Source organism: Papaver somniferum, chromosome 9 (genome assembly GCF_003573695.1).
Source record: "Papaver somniferum cultivar HN1 chromosome 9, ASM357369v1, whole genome shotgun sequence".
NCBI classification, from domain to species: Eukaryota; Viridiplantae; Streptophyta; class Magnoliopsida; order Ranunculales; family Papaveraceae; genus Papaver; species Papaver somniferum.
This window is the reverse complement of record NC_039366.1, coordinates 148,867,751-148,885,391: the sequence shown is the minus strand read 5'-3', so window position 1 is coordinate 148,885,391 and position 17,641 is coordinate 148,867,751. Positions and strand designations below refer to the sequence as shown.

The 17,641-nt window shown below is 38.2% G+C and overlaps 2 protein-coding genes across 2 annotated transcripts; both read right to left on the bottom strand.

Annotated features, from left to right (window-relative positions):
* Positions 1-4,415: 4,415 nt before the first annotated feature.
* Positions 4,416-5,111, bottom strand: LOC113312701. Its single transcript, XM_026561437.1, has one exon. It carries the CDS (start codon positions 5,109-5,111, stop codon positions 4,416-4,418), a length of 696 nt encoding a protein of 231 aa, XP_026417222.1.
* An 11,132-nt stretch (positions 5,112-16,243) lies between these two features.
* Positions 16,244-17,419, bottom strand: LOC113312699 (protein MAIN-LIKE 2-like). The gene has a single exon (XM_026561436.1). It carries the CDS (start codon positions 17,417-17,419, stop codon positions 16,244-16,246), a length of 1,176 nt encoding a protein of 391 aa, XP_026417221.1.
* Positions 17,420-17,641: the final 222 nt, after the last annotated feature.

Below are 17,641 nucleotides of genomic sequence, written 5' to 3'. Positions count from 1 at the left end.
GACAAAAGTCGTTTTGCTATATAGACTTTGATTATACACATTTGCTATTTCGAGCCGAGTTTATCTCGCTTATCTATTTCTCGAAATACGTGTTGGTAAGCTTTCGCTTTGGCCAAGTTCATCTTTACCTAGTGACGAAAGTCATGTTATGTTTCAATCACTTTGAAAATGGCTTTGACAGAAAATGGTTTGTGAATAACAACTATATAATGTCCTCTAAGAATGTTTCAATGATTGAAATGAGAGTTTAGATTATACAACCAATGTTGGATATCAGCATTGTGTGGCAACACATATATGTATAAGTCCTTATTCCTTGAACCAAAGTATGCATACTCTATTGATCAGGAAAACCGGAACAAGAGCTGCGAACTCAGTCCGCATACTGGCGGAGGTTCTCATCCCGAGAAAATCTGCTGGAGTTTGTGAACTCCTTCCGGAAACTTAAGTCCGCGTACTTGAGTTGGTTATATCTAAAGACGATTATTTGTGAACTTATATTTATATTAGCTAAGGAATGCAATTTGCAAACCGTGGATATAAAGTTCATGAATCGATTCGAGTGAATCAAATCGTCTTTGCTTCAATTGTGTCTTGTATACTTCTATAAGATTTATACAATTAAACAACTCTCTAACTAGTTCATTTGAGTCATTTGAACTAGTTATGGTGAAGAAGAATATGGTTGATATGAAAGTGTTCATATGGCTAACCACTTGGTTAACTATTGTTGAACCAACAAATGTACATGTTTGGGTACGGTTACACAAACCTAAAATCGTGCATTTCATTTCTGTGTAACAAGCTAAGTTTTCGATCCAATGGCTGAAAGATATTAGCTTGAATCTAATCAGGTTTTCATCTGACGGTGAATATTGAATGCTTTGTTACTAATCTAACATTGATTGCAAACCCTGATTTGAAAGACTACATAAGGGAGGACTCTAGCAACTGGGAAATCTAATCCCCACACCACCTGTGTGATACTAGTTGTATAAGCTAGAGTCGATTCTCCTTTAACCTTAGGTTTCTTCTTGAGGACCCTGTAGGTTAACGACTTGAAGACTTCATTGGGATTGTGAAGCCAGACCGATACTACTTTCTTGTAGTTGTGTGATCTAATCTTGCTGATTTTATCGTGTTGAGTACAATCGTAACGATTGGCTTGAGATTAATATATTTGATAGGCAAGATATAAAAGTAGTCACAAACATCTTCGTCTCATAGTTTGTGATTCCACAATATCTTCTTTCGCCGCGTCGATTAAGATTATTGTGAGGTGATTGATAATACTAGGTTGTTCTTCGGAAATATAAGTCTGGGTTATCAATTGGTTCCTGTTCACCTTGATTTATCAAAAGACGGAACAAAAACTTGTAGGTATTTCTGTGGGAGACAGATTTATCTATCATCGTAGACTTTTCTGTGTGATACAGAATTGTTTATTAAAGTCTTCGACTTTGGGTCGTAGCAACTCTTAGTTGTGGGTGAGATCATCTAAGGGAATCAAGCGGGTAGTATCCTGCTGGGATCAGAAACGTAAGGAGCGAAACTGTACCTTGGATCAATGTGAGATTGATTGGGATTCAACTACAGTCCAGACCGAAGTTAGTTTGTAGTAGGCTAGTGTCTGTAGCGGCTTAATACAGTGTGTGTTCAATCTGGACTAGGTCCCAGGTTTTTTCTGCATTTGCGGTTTCCTCGTTAACAAAATTCTGGTGTCTGTGTTATTTCTTTTCCGCATTATATTTTGTTATATAATTGAAATATCACAGGTTGTGCGTTAAGATCAATTAGAATATCCAACCTTTGGTTGTTGATTTACATTGATTGACACTTGAACATTGGTCTTTGGTACCGTTCAAGTTATTTCACATAATAATCAGGCTCACGGACTTGTATCTGTTCGATTTGTTGATTACATTGTGAAATAGAGATGTTATAACTCTTTGATATACTTTATTAAGATTGAGTCTAGTTGATTCTCTTGAAAGTATATTGGAGTTAGTCCATACATATTGTTAATCGAAATACTGGATGACGTTGTTGTACCCCCGCTTTTTCAATTGGTATTAGAGCGGGCAAACACGTTTCAAGACCTTACAAATCTGTGTTTGTAGCGATCTGACTCTATGGACAGAGGTGCTATCTCTATTAACGTACCACCAGTCTTCGATGGTTCTAATTACTTACGGTGGAAAATTGCAGTGCGAGCTTTTCTTCAAGCACGTGATTTTTAATCATGGGTATATTTAGTTAATGGCGATGATGCTCCCGTTGTGGCAATAGGAAATGTAAACGTTCCCAAGAAAATTGGTGAATACAGTCCTGCCGAGATACTTGCTACAAAGAAAAATTCCGACGGTTTGAATGCCATCATACATGCCATTACCCCAAATCTTCAGCACCATGTATCAAATTTCACTAGGTCTAAAGATGCGTGGGATATCTTAGAAACCGTATTCGAAGGTAATATACCAGTGAAAAGGAAGCTAGGCTTCAAAACCTTAATTCCGATTGGGAAAACCTTCGTATGACAGATGAAGATTCATTTGATGAGTTTAATCACAAAGTGTCTGAAATTGTTAATGCATCTTTTGCATTGGGTAAGACTATTCCTGAAAAGGACATTGTGATGAAAATTCTCAAATCGCTGCCATCTAGATACGACTCTAAGGCTGGCTCTAATGGGATCCATGATCCAAGATTTTTCCCTGTAGAAGTGTCGTTTATGGATTAATAGTAGCCTTGCTTCCCAGAGAGTACTGCGTGTGGCTTGGATCCAAGATGGAAGTAACCCGGGGACGCGATTTGAAACTGCGTGTGGAAAAGCACCAAACGGGTTCCTAACCGCATATAAAAGAATATTCTTTGGAAATATTCTTCCGTACGCGGTTGCAAACAGCGTGCCACGCTGATTCAAACTGCGTATTTCCAGTACGTGGTTACAACTTGCGTGCTGGATATATATTTGTTTGAACTTTTTTTTCTACACCTAGTTTACACTTGCAGGTTATACGACAAGTTATGTGCGTATACTTTCTATCAGGGTGAGCGTTGGTTAAACATATACCATTATAAATAATTTGATATTAACCTAAGGGATACATGTATTGAATGAATAAAGGCCTCTAAATTATTATTGAATTTTATTCTTAGATAAATTTCGGCGAATGCTAGGCTATCATGTCGTTGATGCGGTTTTTTTTAATCTTCCGCTCCATCTTGAGGATGATTTGGTGGTGGTTGTATCGTGTTAAGTTCCGGGATGTTAGCCTTCATGATTAGGTAGCATTGATAAAACATGAATTCTTTTCCCGTATCCCGAGCGTATATCCCATTTGCATCTCGCTCCTACACCAAAATAAAAAATCATAAGTTGGTAAGTGTTTTTGTTGAAAAATATAACCAAGTGGTCTGAGTAAAAAGATATACTGCTTACAAGCCTCTCAACTGTCCATAGTGGAGATCGGTTATGGGCAATATAAATTTCTTTCTGGTAACGAACGAAAACCCTCACCCCCTATTTTATTACTCCAAGCCTACCCTTTATAGCAAAAGTTGTTCTTTGATGAATATTTCTGAACTGTTGTGTGTAATATTCGAATACCTAGTTGCATTAGAAAATAATACGTTATTTTTATTATAATTCCATTACAAGCATATAATCATTCCACATTGTATGCGGGCACAACATCCTGTTGTGTGTAATATTCGAATACCTAGTTGCATTAGAAAATAATACGATATTTTTATTATAATTCCATTACAAGCATATAATCATTCCACATTGTATGCGGGCACAACATCCTTTAGGAGCTCGTACAGATCGTCATACATGAAAGGCCTCTTTGAATCCGCACGAAAATCTATCTTGGCTCTTGTTTTCTGTAAAAGTAAATAAAATATAAATAAAATTATTCGGCATTCGTATTTATAATAAGAGTGTTAAAACTCGGTATTTATGGAAGGATATGTTTGCTAACCCGAGCCTCGTATGATAGAGTAGGATGGGTTATGTTTACATGAAGCATACATGCAACAAAAGCATCAACATCCGTCGTTTCCAAAAAGTTTTGGTCGTTCACTGTTAACGCGTGTGTTGATTACTAGCTATACATAGGCTCTATCATCACAATTGGATACGGTGAATGATAAAGGGATATTTGTAGTGAAACCGTAGACATGTGGATGTCTAACCAACATTTATAATAAAAACACCAACGTAATCCAAAATTAATATTACTAGGTGAAAATTGAAAGTGAAATTTCATTGTATAATAAAAATATTAAAATGCCATAGAAAATAATTAAAATTAAAAGGACACAACAAGTCTTAAGAAACAAGTGCAGAAAAAGTCATAAGAAAGGAAATAAGTGGAGAAAAAGTCTTAAGAAATAAAAATAACTCCATCCTACTCTCCATTCTCATAAAAGTTATCATCATTAGCTGGGTATTCATCTGCGTTGTCAACCACATCGGTAGTACCCTCGTCGGAAGTGGGGAGGCCATCATGCACCTCAGCGGGGCCGACTTCACCGTCTTGCAATCCTAGACAATGACGCTGCCAAATGTGCTCGGTTATATCTGCTTGTAAGAATCTCCAGCGGGCATGGCTTTGGTAATACCTACGCGCTTCCCTCACGTTACCTTGTACTGGAGGTGTTTCTTCTCTTCCATCGTACCTCGCCCACTGCGTATCACGATACCCATGTTCCACACACATGCTGTGCATTATTAAACACACTCTCATAATTGTCTGAACGTCACGATGAGACCAGTAAAGACAAGGATTCCTAATTATACCCCATTTGGATTTAAGACCAGCAAAAGCACGCTCCACGTCCTTCCTCTTTGTGTGGTGGTATTCATTAAATTTCTTATGGACCAGCGGCATAATCTCGCGTCTCTTATAGCTATGGACCACCCCTGGCATTTCATTGTAGATGTCGTCCACCAAATAGTATTCATGATCGTACTCGTGACCGTTGATGCTAAAATTGCAAGGAGGGGCTAAGGAATCATTGTCCCTATCAAATAATCCCGACTGCGCCAACACATTCAGGTCGTTGTTGGCCCCGCCTCGCCAAAATAACAATGCCAGAACCATCTATCGTATGAAGCAACTGCCTATAAAACAAGATTTGGTTTCTTAATGTGTCCCACGTGTCGGCCTGCTTCTTCGGTGGGACATAACCTCCACTCCCAATGGGTGCAATCGAGGATTCCAAGCATTCCTGGAAAACCACGAGCTTCGTTCTGAGCCAATAGCCTCCTAGTATCTTCGGTTGTTGGTAGCCTCATGTAGCGGTCGTTGAAAATCCAAAGAAGTGCATCCATAAAGTTTTTAACGTACATGTATATGGTTGCCTCAGCCATCTGGGTGTAATCGTCGAGGATATCTGCAGATACCCCTGTAGTTGCGGGAAATCCTACACTACACCCCTCACAAGATTTCATTAACACTCAACTCATTTTTGGATTAACAATCTTAATTTTATTAATGAATCTTTGAACAATCTTACAAGAAAAGATAAAGGGATTAAGAACAACAACCACTCTTGATTTTCTCTCTCCTATTTTTTTTTATTCCTCTCTCTAAAAAGATCTCCCCCTTCCTTACAGCTGATCGACTTTTTATATAAATTTTTTCATAGTGGATGACAGCTAATCCATCCTTTATTTTCGGATTTCTTGCGGCACTTTTGCGAGATTACAAATGTTGATTTCACAAGTCTTTTAATCTTCGAAAAATCGTCATACCTTTCTTAATTTGAAGATGACATTATCTGTTATGTCGTTTCTGAGATCATTCTGCGACGCTTTCGCAATATGTTGTTAATAGTTTCGCATTCATACTGTTGTTGCGAGATTCTGATCCTACATCTTGCCTCTTATCATGTCTTCTCTGCGAAGGAGAGAATGATATGAGAAATGTCGCAGCTACTCATCTTCTCACATTCTTCTATGATGAATCTTTTACACGTATCTTTCCTTCTGTTTATTTTTTGACACGTCTTTGCAACCGTTATTTCTTAACCGTTCACGTCTTCTCTTCACAATAAATGTGGTTACCTTCTTGGGAAACTTAATATATATATATATATATATTATTCTAATCCTTTTTTTTTTTACTTTCTCTTCATCTGCAACTTCATTGTTCTTCTTTCTTCTTCTTCTTTCTTTTCTTCTTTCTTCTTAATCTTTTTAATTTCTTCTTCATCTCCATATTCCCTCTGTAGATCTTCACTGTTCGTAACTCTTCCTTTTTAATTTTTACGAATTAATCTTCCTGCTGGTGTTTTCCATGGATTCATCGAGGTTAGTTTTCTTTTTTCTTATGGGTTTTGCTGAAATTGATCTTGCTTACTGCCTTATTTGATGTTGTTTATGTGATTCCCATACTGTTGTTATTTCAGCAAAAACGCCTCTAACACCAAATTTACGGTTCAGAACCCTAATATTCCCAAATCGCCATAAGGTTGTTGTAAACAAAAGAAAGTCTGCGGATCATAAGGTAGTAAGAAACATTATTCTTTTCTAATAACAATATTGTTGCCTCTGTTTCTTATCTGGATTGTGATTCGCAGGGTGATAAGGATGCCAACAAACCTCTCAAGAAATCTCGCCACCTCAAAACCGTTGAAACCTCTGTTCCATTTCACTTACTTATCCCTTCAAAATCTCCTGCGACATCTTCGCAAGTTAAACCATTATCTCCAATTCGCGAAAAGGTTGCCTCAGATTTCATCCCTTCAACTGACCTTTCAATGATTGAAACCCCCCTTATTAATCCTTCTGTGAATGAAACTTCTTCTCCTCCTATTGATAATGTTTCCCAACCTTCTATCATTGCCAGTTCTCTACCTGAGCCTCTTCCTTTTTGAAAGAAACTGTGGAAGGAATAGATATTGCTTTCAAAGTTTTGTCTGAGGTCTGGATGATGTTAAGAAGTCTCCCATTGATCCTGTCAAGTCTGGTGTTTGCGAAATTCTGAGTAAGTATTTTGGCTCTGACAGAGCTGCTTCGCAAACAGCTTTGGAAAAAGAGGTTGAAACCTTGAATAAGAATCTCCAAATGATGACTTTAGAGTGTAATGCTCTTCGTCTCGAAAATCAAAAGCTCCAGAATGTTTCGCTGGATCGCGACAATCTTCGCAAGAAGAATGATGAACTGAGAGGTATGATTTCCTTATCTGTGTCTTCAATTTGCCTTTCTAATGAATTTATCTTTTCCATATTTAATTGTCCTTGAAATCCCTTTTTTGCATGTTAAGCCTTAAACCAGAAACGAATAATGGAGAGATATCAATTTGAATCTGCTGTTGAAGAAGCCCGTGTTGATAAAGAGATTTTGACGGATCAATATAACCAATTAGATAACCTCTATTCATACTCTGTTGATCATATAAATAATCTTACCAATGAAAATACCCAATTAGTTCAGAGGCAAAATTTATTAAGTAATGAAATATCTCGCCTCTCTTATTGTTTAACTAAAGCTAATCTAGGGATGGAAAATTTATCAGATGAGAATAAAACTCTATCTCAATAGAAGCGAACTTGTTTAAACAAGATGGCGATATCTTCGCAACAACTTAGCATCCTTCAGAAAGTATGTGATGACCAAGAACAATCTCTTCGCTCTTTGAGAAATGAACTTACAGAAGTAACAGAGTCATCTATCGCTGAAAGAGATACACTCATTCAAGGTAGAATAACTTTAAGTGTAAAGGCGAACCAACTTAAAGAACAATATTCCAAATTAGAAGAATCTTATTCTTCACTTGCGAAGAAAAATGCCTTTCTTATTTCTAAAGAGAAAAATCTTCAGTCTCGACTTAAAGGTTTAGTTGGAGATAAATTTGATGATGCAATGGACCGTTGGGAGAATAGTTGTCTGACCTTGATTCAACACCTTATTTCGCAAAAGGAAGGTAGTCATAACAATTTGACTGCCTTAACTATATTTTCTTTGTCATATCTTTTTAAGTTCTTCATCTTACTGAAATTTTGTATTCTACTTTTCGCATAGTCTAAGAAAAATCTTCATTCCTCCATTTCTGTTTTGGAGGCTAAATATGCCAAAATTCGCAAAGGAAATGCACTACTCGTCTCTGTCCTTACTGGTTCTCGCGACCGAGCAGAAAGAAGACTTGATTATCTTGCTTACTTTAAGGATATTCAAGATAGGAATCATCACAATGCACTTCTTCGTCATGTTCATCTCCGGGCTGAAGTTCTTGTGAACGATATTTTATTGTCCAAATCTCTTCCTCCTACATCAATCGAACCTTTGGAAATAGAAGATGATGAAATTCCTCGTCCTGCTGACAATGATTATGATTATGAAAGTGGTGGAGAGAATAGTCTTTTGGAAGATGAAGAAGAGATCCCTTCTAAGGAAGCAACTGCTGGTGCTAATCAAGATGGAAGCGAAAAAGAAATCCCTTCTAAAGAAGTAATTGCTGGCGATAATCAAGATGGAGGCGAAAAAGAAGTCCCTCCCAAAGAAATTATTGTTGGTGAAGATCAGAATCGAAATGAAGAAACGGCTGGCGATAATGAGAACATTGGCGAAGAGGGTCCATTGTCTCCTTCTACTGGAATTAATACTGAAGCATGAGCTTCTTATCTAGTTCTATCTTCTTGAACTGTTTCATCTTTATTATTTCTTGCGAATAATATTCTTCAACCAACTTTGGAATTAATTTTCTCTTTTAGATTTTGCTGGTGAGAAAGATAATGCCTCTTGTTTACTGATTCCCATACTTGCCTCTCATTATCTTTCTTGCAAGAAATGATCTTTTATGAATACTTATAAATATTTTGTTTTGTCATGTGGTCTTATTTTTCCTTCCTAATTAAAGGTCTTATTATGCCACCTCTTGTCATTGCGACAAAATCGCAGGACGTCCTTGCATTTTCATGCAAAAATCCATTGATCTTTCCTTAACTTTTTCTTTTGTATTATTGCCTCTTCAGGATTGTTGCGACAATATGACATGCCTAAATATTCTTGCGAAAATAAAGCCCCATGACATTGTCGTCGTGCGACGAAATCGCAGGACGTTTTTGCACTTTCATGCGAAAACCCATTGATCTCGTCTTATCTCTTTCTTTTGTATTATTGCCTCTTCAGGATTGTCGCACAAATATGACAAGCCTTAATACCCTTGCGAGTAAAAAGCCTCATGACATTTGCGTCTTAAGACACTTATCAGCTCCCTAATGGAGGGTGCTACCCTTATCTTCCCCCTGGTTGCCCCTTCAAGGAGACGTACCTCTACCATACAAGGTTGGCTCCTCCCATACGGTCTTAACAACAACCAGTTGTTTTCGCAGCCTCCTATCCCTTTTGCCTATAGGGCTTATGGTTACAAGACTGCACCCTAAGTGGCGTTTTCTTCGGGCCGAGTGTAGTATAAGCCAAGACTTGTCAAGAATGGAAAGGTACGCTCCATACGCCCCTTGCACTCTTGACTCAACCGTGTACCTCGGCGCCTTGATCAGATTCTGCACTCCTTAGGAGAGTCCTTATTACCTCAGTCGCCTAACCTAAGTCATATGCTTAAGCTGAGAATCCAAGGTGCCTCTCTCGGATGGGCTTTATTGACCCCAAATCTCCATGACCCAGGTTCCAGGAGCGGTGTAACCTTTTCCCTGAGTCATGCAACAGGTACCCCCCTTATATGACGTACTTTAGGTCTTACATTTGCCTCTTGCGAAATTTTATTCGCGAACTAGGGTGTACGCCATAAAGGTTCGCCCCTTTCTTTTATGTCATTGTTCTATGATTATCTCTGCGAAAGTTTCGCACATCATGATCTTGTTTTTATATGAATAATCTCGCAACTATTCTTTCATTGAATGTTTATTCGCAATCGTTTTGTTGCGTCATACATAACTTCTCAAAGCTTCTTATGGATAATATCTCTTTAAGTACAATCTGTTCAATGGTCTGTCAAGTCTATGACCAACATCTCTACCTTTTGGATCCATTAATTTATAAGCTCCTGTCCCAACTATCTCCTTAATGATGTAAGGTCCATCCCATTTTTGCGCTAACTTTCCACCATTTTCTCGCTGATATATTGGTGTCTCTCGCAGAACTAAATCTCCTGGTTGAAATTCACGTACTTTGACACGTTTATTATATTCTCGGGCTAATCTTCGCTGATAATTCTCCATATGATGTAAATCTCTTTCTCTTTTTTCTTCTAACTCATCAAGTTTGCTTAAGATCAAACCCGCACTAAGATTTTTCTCCCAAGCTTCTCTCTTTGTCGTCGGAATAACAACTTCTGTTGGTAACACCGCTTCAACTCCGTATGTTAAACAAAAAGGTGACATTCCAGTAGCTTCTCTCCTAGTTGTGTTATAAGCCCATAATGCATTATGTACTTGTTCGCACATTGCTCTATGATGTCCTTCTAATTTCTTCTTTAATATATCTGCAATTGTTTTGTTTGTTGCCTCTGCCTGCCCATTAGCTTGTGGATTCAGAGGAGTAGACTTTCCACCTTTTATCTTAAATGCATTAAGTAACGTTTCTATGTTCTGTCCTTCAAACTGTTTCCCATTATCAGATACCAACTGCGCGGGAATTCCGAATCTGCAAATGATATTTTCGAATATGAATGTAAAGATATCTTTGTCGCGAATATGCTGTACTTCCTTTACTTCTGTCCATTTGTGAAATAATCTGTTGCGACTATTAAGTATCTTCTTTGTCCAGATCCTGGTAAAAATGGCCCCACAATATCTAAGCCCCACTTTCCAAAAGGCCATACACTGGTTGAAGATGACAATGGTGCTCCAGGTGCATGTATTTTCTTTCCGTGCTGCTGACAATCTTCGCAACGTCTTGATATTTGTTTTGCATCTTCGTGCATGTATGGACAGTAATAGCCTTGCATTTTTGCTCTATGTGCCAAAGATCTTCCTCCGCTATGATTGCCAGCATCCCCACTATGTAACATTTTTAATACCTTTTCTCATTCTTCTCGTGTCAAACATCTGAGTGATGGTCCATTAAAGGATTTTCGGTATAGCATCCCATCTCTTAATTCATAATTTGTTGCGCGGCTTTTTAACTTGTGTGCTTCCAATCTGTTTCTTGGTGTTTCTCCTTTTGCCAAATATGCATGAAGTTTTGTTCTCCAATCTTCGATATTGTTCGTTGTTCTTCTTCTCCACCTTTTATCATCATTACGTTCACTTCTTCTTCTTCTTTATTGATTGATGGTGACAGAAGTGTCTGTATTTTTATGCATCTCGCAGTTGGATTTGTTATCATGCTTGAGATAAGCAAAAGCGTCTGCGAGTCTGTTATCCTTCCTTGAAATGTGCCTCCATTTTATCTTTGGGATTTTCGCTGACAATTCTTCAACGAGCTTCTTGTATTTCTTCAAGGATGGTTCATTTTTAGTGTACTCTCCCTTTATTTGGCGAATAACTAGCTGCGAATCACTAGTGATCCTGGAATTTTCTAGTTTCATTTCTATTGCGAAATTTAAGGCATGTACCACAGCTTCATATTTTGTTTCGTTATTAGTGGAAGCGAATTCCAATCTGAATGAAAAAGCCATCTTCGCTCCTTATGGAGAAATTAAAACAATTCCAACCCCATTGCCTTCCCCATTTGATGATCCATCTACCAATATCTCCCATCTATTTGGTTCTGTTAATAAGTCTTTTGTATCTCCATGTTCTTCTTCTATATCCATCATCTCCTCCACCGCTTCATCATCTTCTAAAGGAAATTTTGCTAAGAAATCTGTGACAACTTGTGATGTTGGTGAAGATAATATTTCATACTTGATTTCGAAATGTCCTACTTGTGCATTCCATCTCTCCACCCTACCTGATCTTTTTGAATTCTTCATCACTGATTCAATTGGTACTTTTGTTAGCACCCTTATTTTGTGTGCTTGAAAATATGTGCGAAGTTTAAATGCGGCGTATACTAATGCTAAAATTAGTTTCTCAATCTTTGAATAATTCCTCTCTGCAGCGTTAAATGTTTTGTTGATGTAATAAATGGGCTTTTCCACTCCTGCGTCCGTTCGCAATAACACAGCGCTTAAAGCATGTGATGTTGTCGCAAGATAGATCAATAGTTCTTCTCCTGGTTCTGCCTTTTGTAAAATAGATGTATTCATAAGGTGTTCTTTGATCCCTTGAAAAGCTTTTTCACATTCATCAGTCCATTTTAATTTCACACCCTTCTTGAGTATATTGAAAAAAATGTTTACATTTGTCTGATGATCGTGAAATGAATCTTCCTAGCGAAGCTAAAAGTCCGTTCAATTTTTGTACATCCTTTACCGTTGCTGGTGTTGGCATGTCACAAACTGCTTGTACCTTTTCTGGATCAGCTTGTATTCCTTATTTTGATACAATGTATCCTAAAAATTTTCCCGATGCAACCCCAAAAATGTATTTTTCAGGGTTCAGTTTAATGTTATAATGCAACATTTGTTCAAAAATCTCCCTCAAATCTTGTACATGATCTTTGGATTCTTTACTCTTCACTAACATGTCATCCACGTACACCTCTAATGTTTTGTGTATCCATTTCGCGAACACCTTCTCTACCATTCTTTGATACGTTTCTCCTGCATTTCGCAAATCAAACGACATTTTTGTATAAACAGTATGAACCTCTTGGAGCGAAAAAAGCAGTATGCTCTTGATCTTCTTCAGCGAGAGGGATTTGGTTATAACCTTTGTACCTATCTAAAGAAGACACTCTATCATTTCCCGCTGCTGATTCAACCATTTGAGCAATATCCGACAATGGAAAACTATCTTTAGGGCAAGCCTTGTTTAAATCAATGAAATCTATGCAAATTATTATCCCTTTATTTTTCTTTGGAACAACAACCATGTTTTCTATCCACTATGGGTATTTAGCTTCTCTTATAATTCCCACCTCAAGCATTTTCTGTAATTCTTCTTCTATTTGAGGATGGTAGGTCGTTGCGATTTTTCTTATTCTCTGTTTAGATGGTCTCACATTCTTTTTAATCTCCAACTTATGACATGCAATTGACGGATCTATTCCAGGTATCTCATCCATGCTCCCCGCAAAAATATTTTTATATTCCCGCAAAAGATTGACAGTTCTTTCTTCCTCTTCTGCATCCATCTTGGTTCCAATCCTCAATATTAGGGGTTCTTCTATAGTCCCAACATTTACTTCTTTTGTTGGTTCTGCCGCAGTGTAACTGGCCTTGGGTTCTACCATTGGTGTTGGATCTCCTTCCTCCGAAATTTCGCTGGGTATTCCTTTACCTTCTTTTGCTCTTATCATGTACACTCTAAATTCTTCTTCTTTCTTTGCCTCCTTTGCTATTTTTCTGCGAAATTGTTGCTTTTTTGCTCGTCCTTCATAATGCTTTACTTCAATTTGATAACATAATTTCATATTGTCAATATCTCCTCTAATCTCACCTACTCCATTTGGCATGGGGAACTCGATGCATTGATGCAACGTTGATGCTATAGATTTAATTGCGTGTATCCATGGCCTCCCCAAAAACATGTTATATGGTGATTCCATATCCACTACGCATAGTGTCACTTGTGTTTCGATCTCTCCTAGTGGAATTCACACCACTATTTCTCCTTTAGGTTTTGTTGTGGATTTTCCAAAGCCATGAACAAGATATGTTGAACAAGACATTTCTTCATCTTTGAATCCCATTCCTTTGAAAGCATGATAGAATATTATATTCATTGAACTTCTTGTATCGACTAAAGTTATGTTCAATATCCATTCTTCCGTGGATTTTGTTGTTGTACCCTTCTCTTTTCGTGTAATAGGTACTGTAATAACCAATGGAGATGTGTGGCTCAAATTTTCTTTTGGTATTTCTGCTGCCATGAATGTGATTTTTTGCTTTTCCCAATCTTTCAAGGGTGATGTCTTTTCTACCACCATAACCTTCCTTCCTTCAAAATCTTGTTTATATATCCTTCCTTTGATGTTTTCATGGAATTCATTAACCATTGTTTTTGTTATCATATTACACTCCAATCTTTTGTCATCTTCGTTGACTCTAATCATTTTTCTTTTAACTGGTTCACTGATTTGTTTAATCACTTTCTTGATTTGAACAATCTCAACAACAATCTTCAACTTTGAATCTTCAGTCCCTGTTTCTAGCGCCATTATGTAGTTGCAGGAAATCCTACACTACACCCCTCACAAGATTTCATTAACACTCAAGTCATTTTTGGATTAACAATCTTAATTTTATTGATGAATCTTTGAACAATCTTACAAGAAAAGATAAAGGGATTAAGAACAACAACCACTCTTGATTTTCTCTCTCCTAATTGTTTTTTATTCCTCACTCTAAAAAGATCTCTCCCTTCCTTACAGCTGATCGGCTCTTTATATAGAATTTTTCATAGTGGATGACAGCTAATCCATCCTTTATTTTCGGATTTGTCTTGCGGCACTTTCGCGAGCTTACAAATGTTGATTTCGCAAGTCTTCTAATCTTCGCAAAATCGTCATACCTTTCTTAATTTGAAGATGACATTATCTGTTATGTCGTTTCTGAGATCATTCTGCGACGCTTTCGCAATATGTTGTTAATAGTTTCGCATTCATACTGTTGTTGCGAGATTCTGATCCTACAACCCCCTTTGCCAGATGTTTCATGACGGAAAGCATTTTCATATGAGGAGAGTGACCCGGGATGTTACAAGCATATCTTCGCTGAAAAAATCCGGGTCTTTGGCGCAAATTTGAGGCAATATTTTAAGAAAAAGTTCTCGGGGTAAACTGTGACGTCCCTTAAACGCTCAGGTCCGTATCTGCAACCAGGGTTGAAGTAGTCCTGCATCATCTTCGCATCTGCATCCACACGACATCTGTTAACGGTTCTTCTGCTCAAAACCTGGACGGGTTCAGGTTGGTGCAAATCATGCGCCTCCTGCGAAATTTGTTGATACATGATTGCATAATCTCCATGGATATCATCGTGGTATAGTTTAGGGTATGTAGCCTCTCTCCGTCGTCGCATATATCTGACGATAGCGGACTCCATTTTTCAGCTAAAAACAATTATTATCAGCAACACAATGGATTTAAAACGGCGTATTGTTTAGTAAATGTCACAAAAAACATATATTATAAATCGCACATAAACACGAGATATGAAGAACGTAAAAATAGGGATAATACGTTGTCCAACATATATGAGGATAAACTAAATATATCATACAAGAACAAAATAGCAAACATCTACTACGCCCTAGCTAATCAACACAATTTTAACCAGTTTTACTAGAGTTGCCCAAAAAACTGACTGTCTGGCACAAGATCTGTATCAGCACCATCATCACTTCTCTGACCACTACCCTGAACACTACCCTGCCAACTGCCACCCACGCTCAACCCTAAAAACTCACCAGAGTTTGGTTGGTCACTATTCACCGGGGAGGCATGCGCCATGAACGGGTTATTCTCTACAGGGAGGTTACTCTCAAAAGGCTGAGGGACATAATAAGCATTCGATGAGGAAGGGTCTGCAGCCGGACGTTTACGACGGTGTTGTGTTTGCGGCAAAGATCCTCCGGTGCTATAAGTGTTGGGAAATGTTTGTTCTTCCTGACTTGAATTGAAGAGGCCTTCAGATGTTCCGGACCTACGAAGGGTTGCGGGAGTGTTATACAGCGCCCGACGACGAGTCTCATCGTATACCACCTGTCTGCTAGATTGGATCAGCCAGTAAGCGTCCCCCGCAAACTGGCGTAACTCTTCCTAAAAATAATAATAAAAAATTTAAAACATTTTTATTTAACAATAAAGAATCTCCAAATGAAAATATATAAAAGGACTAACCTCCGGGACGTTGAGATCAGAAAAATTGTATGGGTTCTCTCTTTCCCTGGGGACTGCAACGAGCTTTTCAGACGAATCTTTGTAGAAAGGAAAGTCCCATTGTAGGTTTGGAAGTTGTGTCATGGACTGTCCTACTTGGTTGTATGTGTATGTCTGGGATGACATGGTAGGAGGTGGGAATTGGGGCATCAAACTACGGGGTATACCTGCGTGACCAACTCCGATATCATCACGTGTGTCTTTGTGAGTTGTTTTTCCCCTAAGAGCTCCCACGTTATGAGTTTTCCAAAAATGGGAATACACTTCTGCCGCGACAGGAAGGTAGTGGTCTTCTGTATCAAGCATTGTACTATCAGATACATCCTCCAACCTAGGGGGGTTTCATGGGATAACTACCACACCTAAAACCTGCCTCATACACCTCTCGGCCAGATAAGTAGAAGCTCTTGTGCCTTCCTTAACACACTTGAAAACAAATATCCTACTAGACATCTCCAGTGCGGCTTGGAATGCATCAGTGTGTTGTTGGGCACTATCTCTGAACCAGGGGTCCCAAATAACCGCATCCCCCATCGTCATAGCTATCTGAGCGCGTGCATCGGACACAGAATGTTTGTGAAGATCTACTTGTCCCCTATTCTTAAGGTTTGTCCCAGAAAATAGAAGAATAGCAGGGTGTGGATCAAGTTCATCATCTTTTAGGCTTTTCTTCAAAACCGGTTGATAATTACGGAAATAAAAATAATACCAGAATTCTAAGATCATCGACATGCCACCTAAATCCTTTTGTTTGCATGAACTCCAGTCATCCAGATGTTTATACAAAACACCCAAAGCTAGAGTACCCCAATCATAAGACCCAACAACATCTAAATTATCCAACACTACACACCATCGTTTATCTACTCTAAGACTACAGTCTGCAAACAAAAAAGCACCAATACACCAAAGCAAGAAGATTCTAGTCAATTCATCGGCAATGGCTGTGTTGTCAAGATTTTCCCTACTTCTTATGTAATTAGCCAAGTGAGAAACTCGCATAGTGCTGGCCTTGGAATCATAATCTCCAGTTTTCAAACGCTGATTTTTTCTTTGGACCATAACATCTAACACACCACAGAAATACCTAGCATCCATAGCTTCTAATTCTTGCGGCGTCATAGTTTCCTTTGGTAATTCTGGGATTGGCTTACCTCCTCCGATTGGAATACCAGTCAACCGGAAGAAATCTAGAGGGGTCAAACCTATCTCAAACTCACGGAAGTGAAAAGTTCTGGTCTTCTTCCACCACCTCTCACATACAACTTCAGTTAATGCCTTATCCGCATACTTAAATTTAAATTCAAATACAGACCCAAAACCACACACTTGAAGAAGTACACTTGCACGGGGTTTGTTATCAACCACTATCTGGTAAAATTTATTTACCTCTTTCCAACTGCTCCTAAAATTTATGTCTCTGTTGTCATCTAAGTTCTCACATTTATGTTGTGGTGGTCCGACACCTCGAGATAGTTGGGATAACTTCTCATACCTAGACCAATCGACATGATCCATTATCTAAAAAAAACAAAGAGTAAAGGGAAGCACAATCAACACGTGAATAATAAACAATCAAATTCACATCACATTGAGGTATGCACAATGCACATATGAAAACCTCAATCAAAATGATATTAACAACATCAATTCCACCCATCTAATCATCTAAACATCAACTCACAACAATACATGAGTTCATCCTAAAACAAGTTGCAAAATGCTCTAACGAAAACCTCC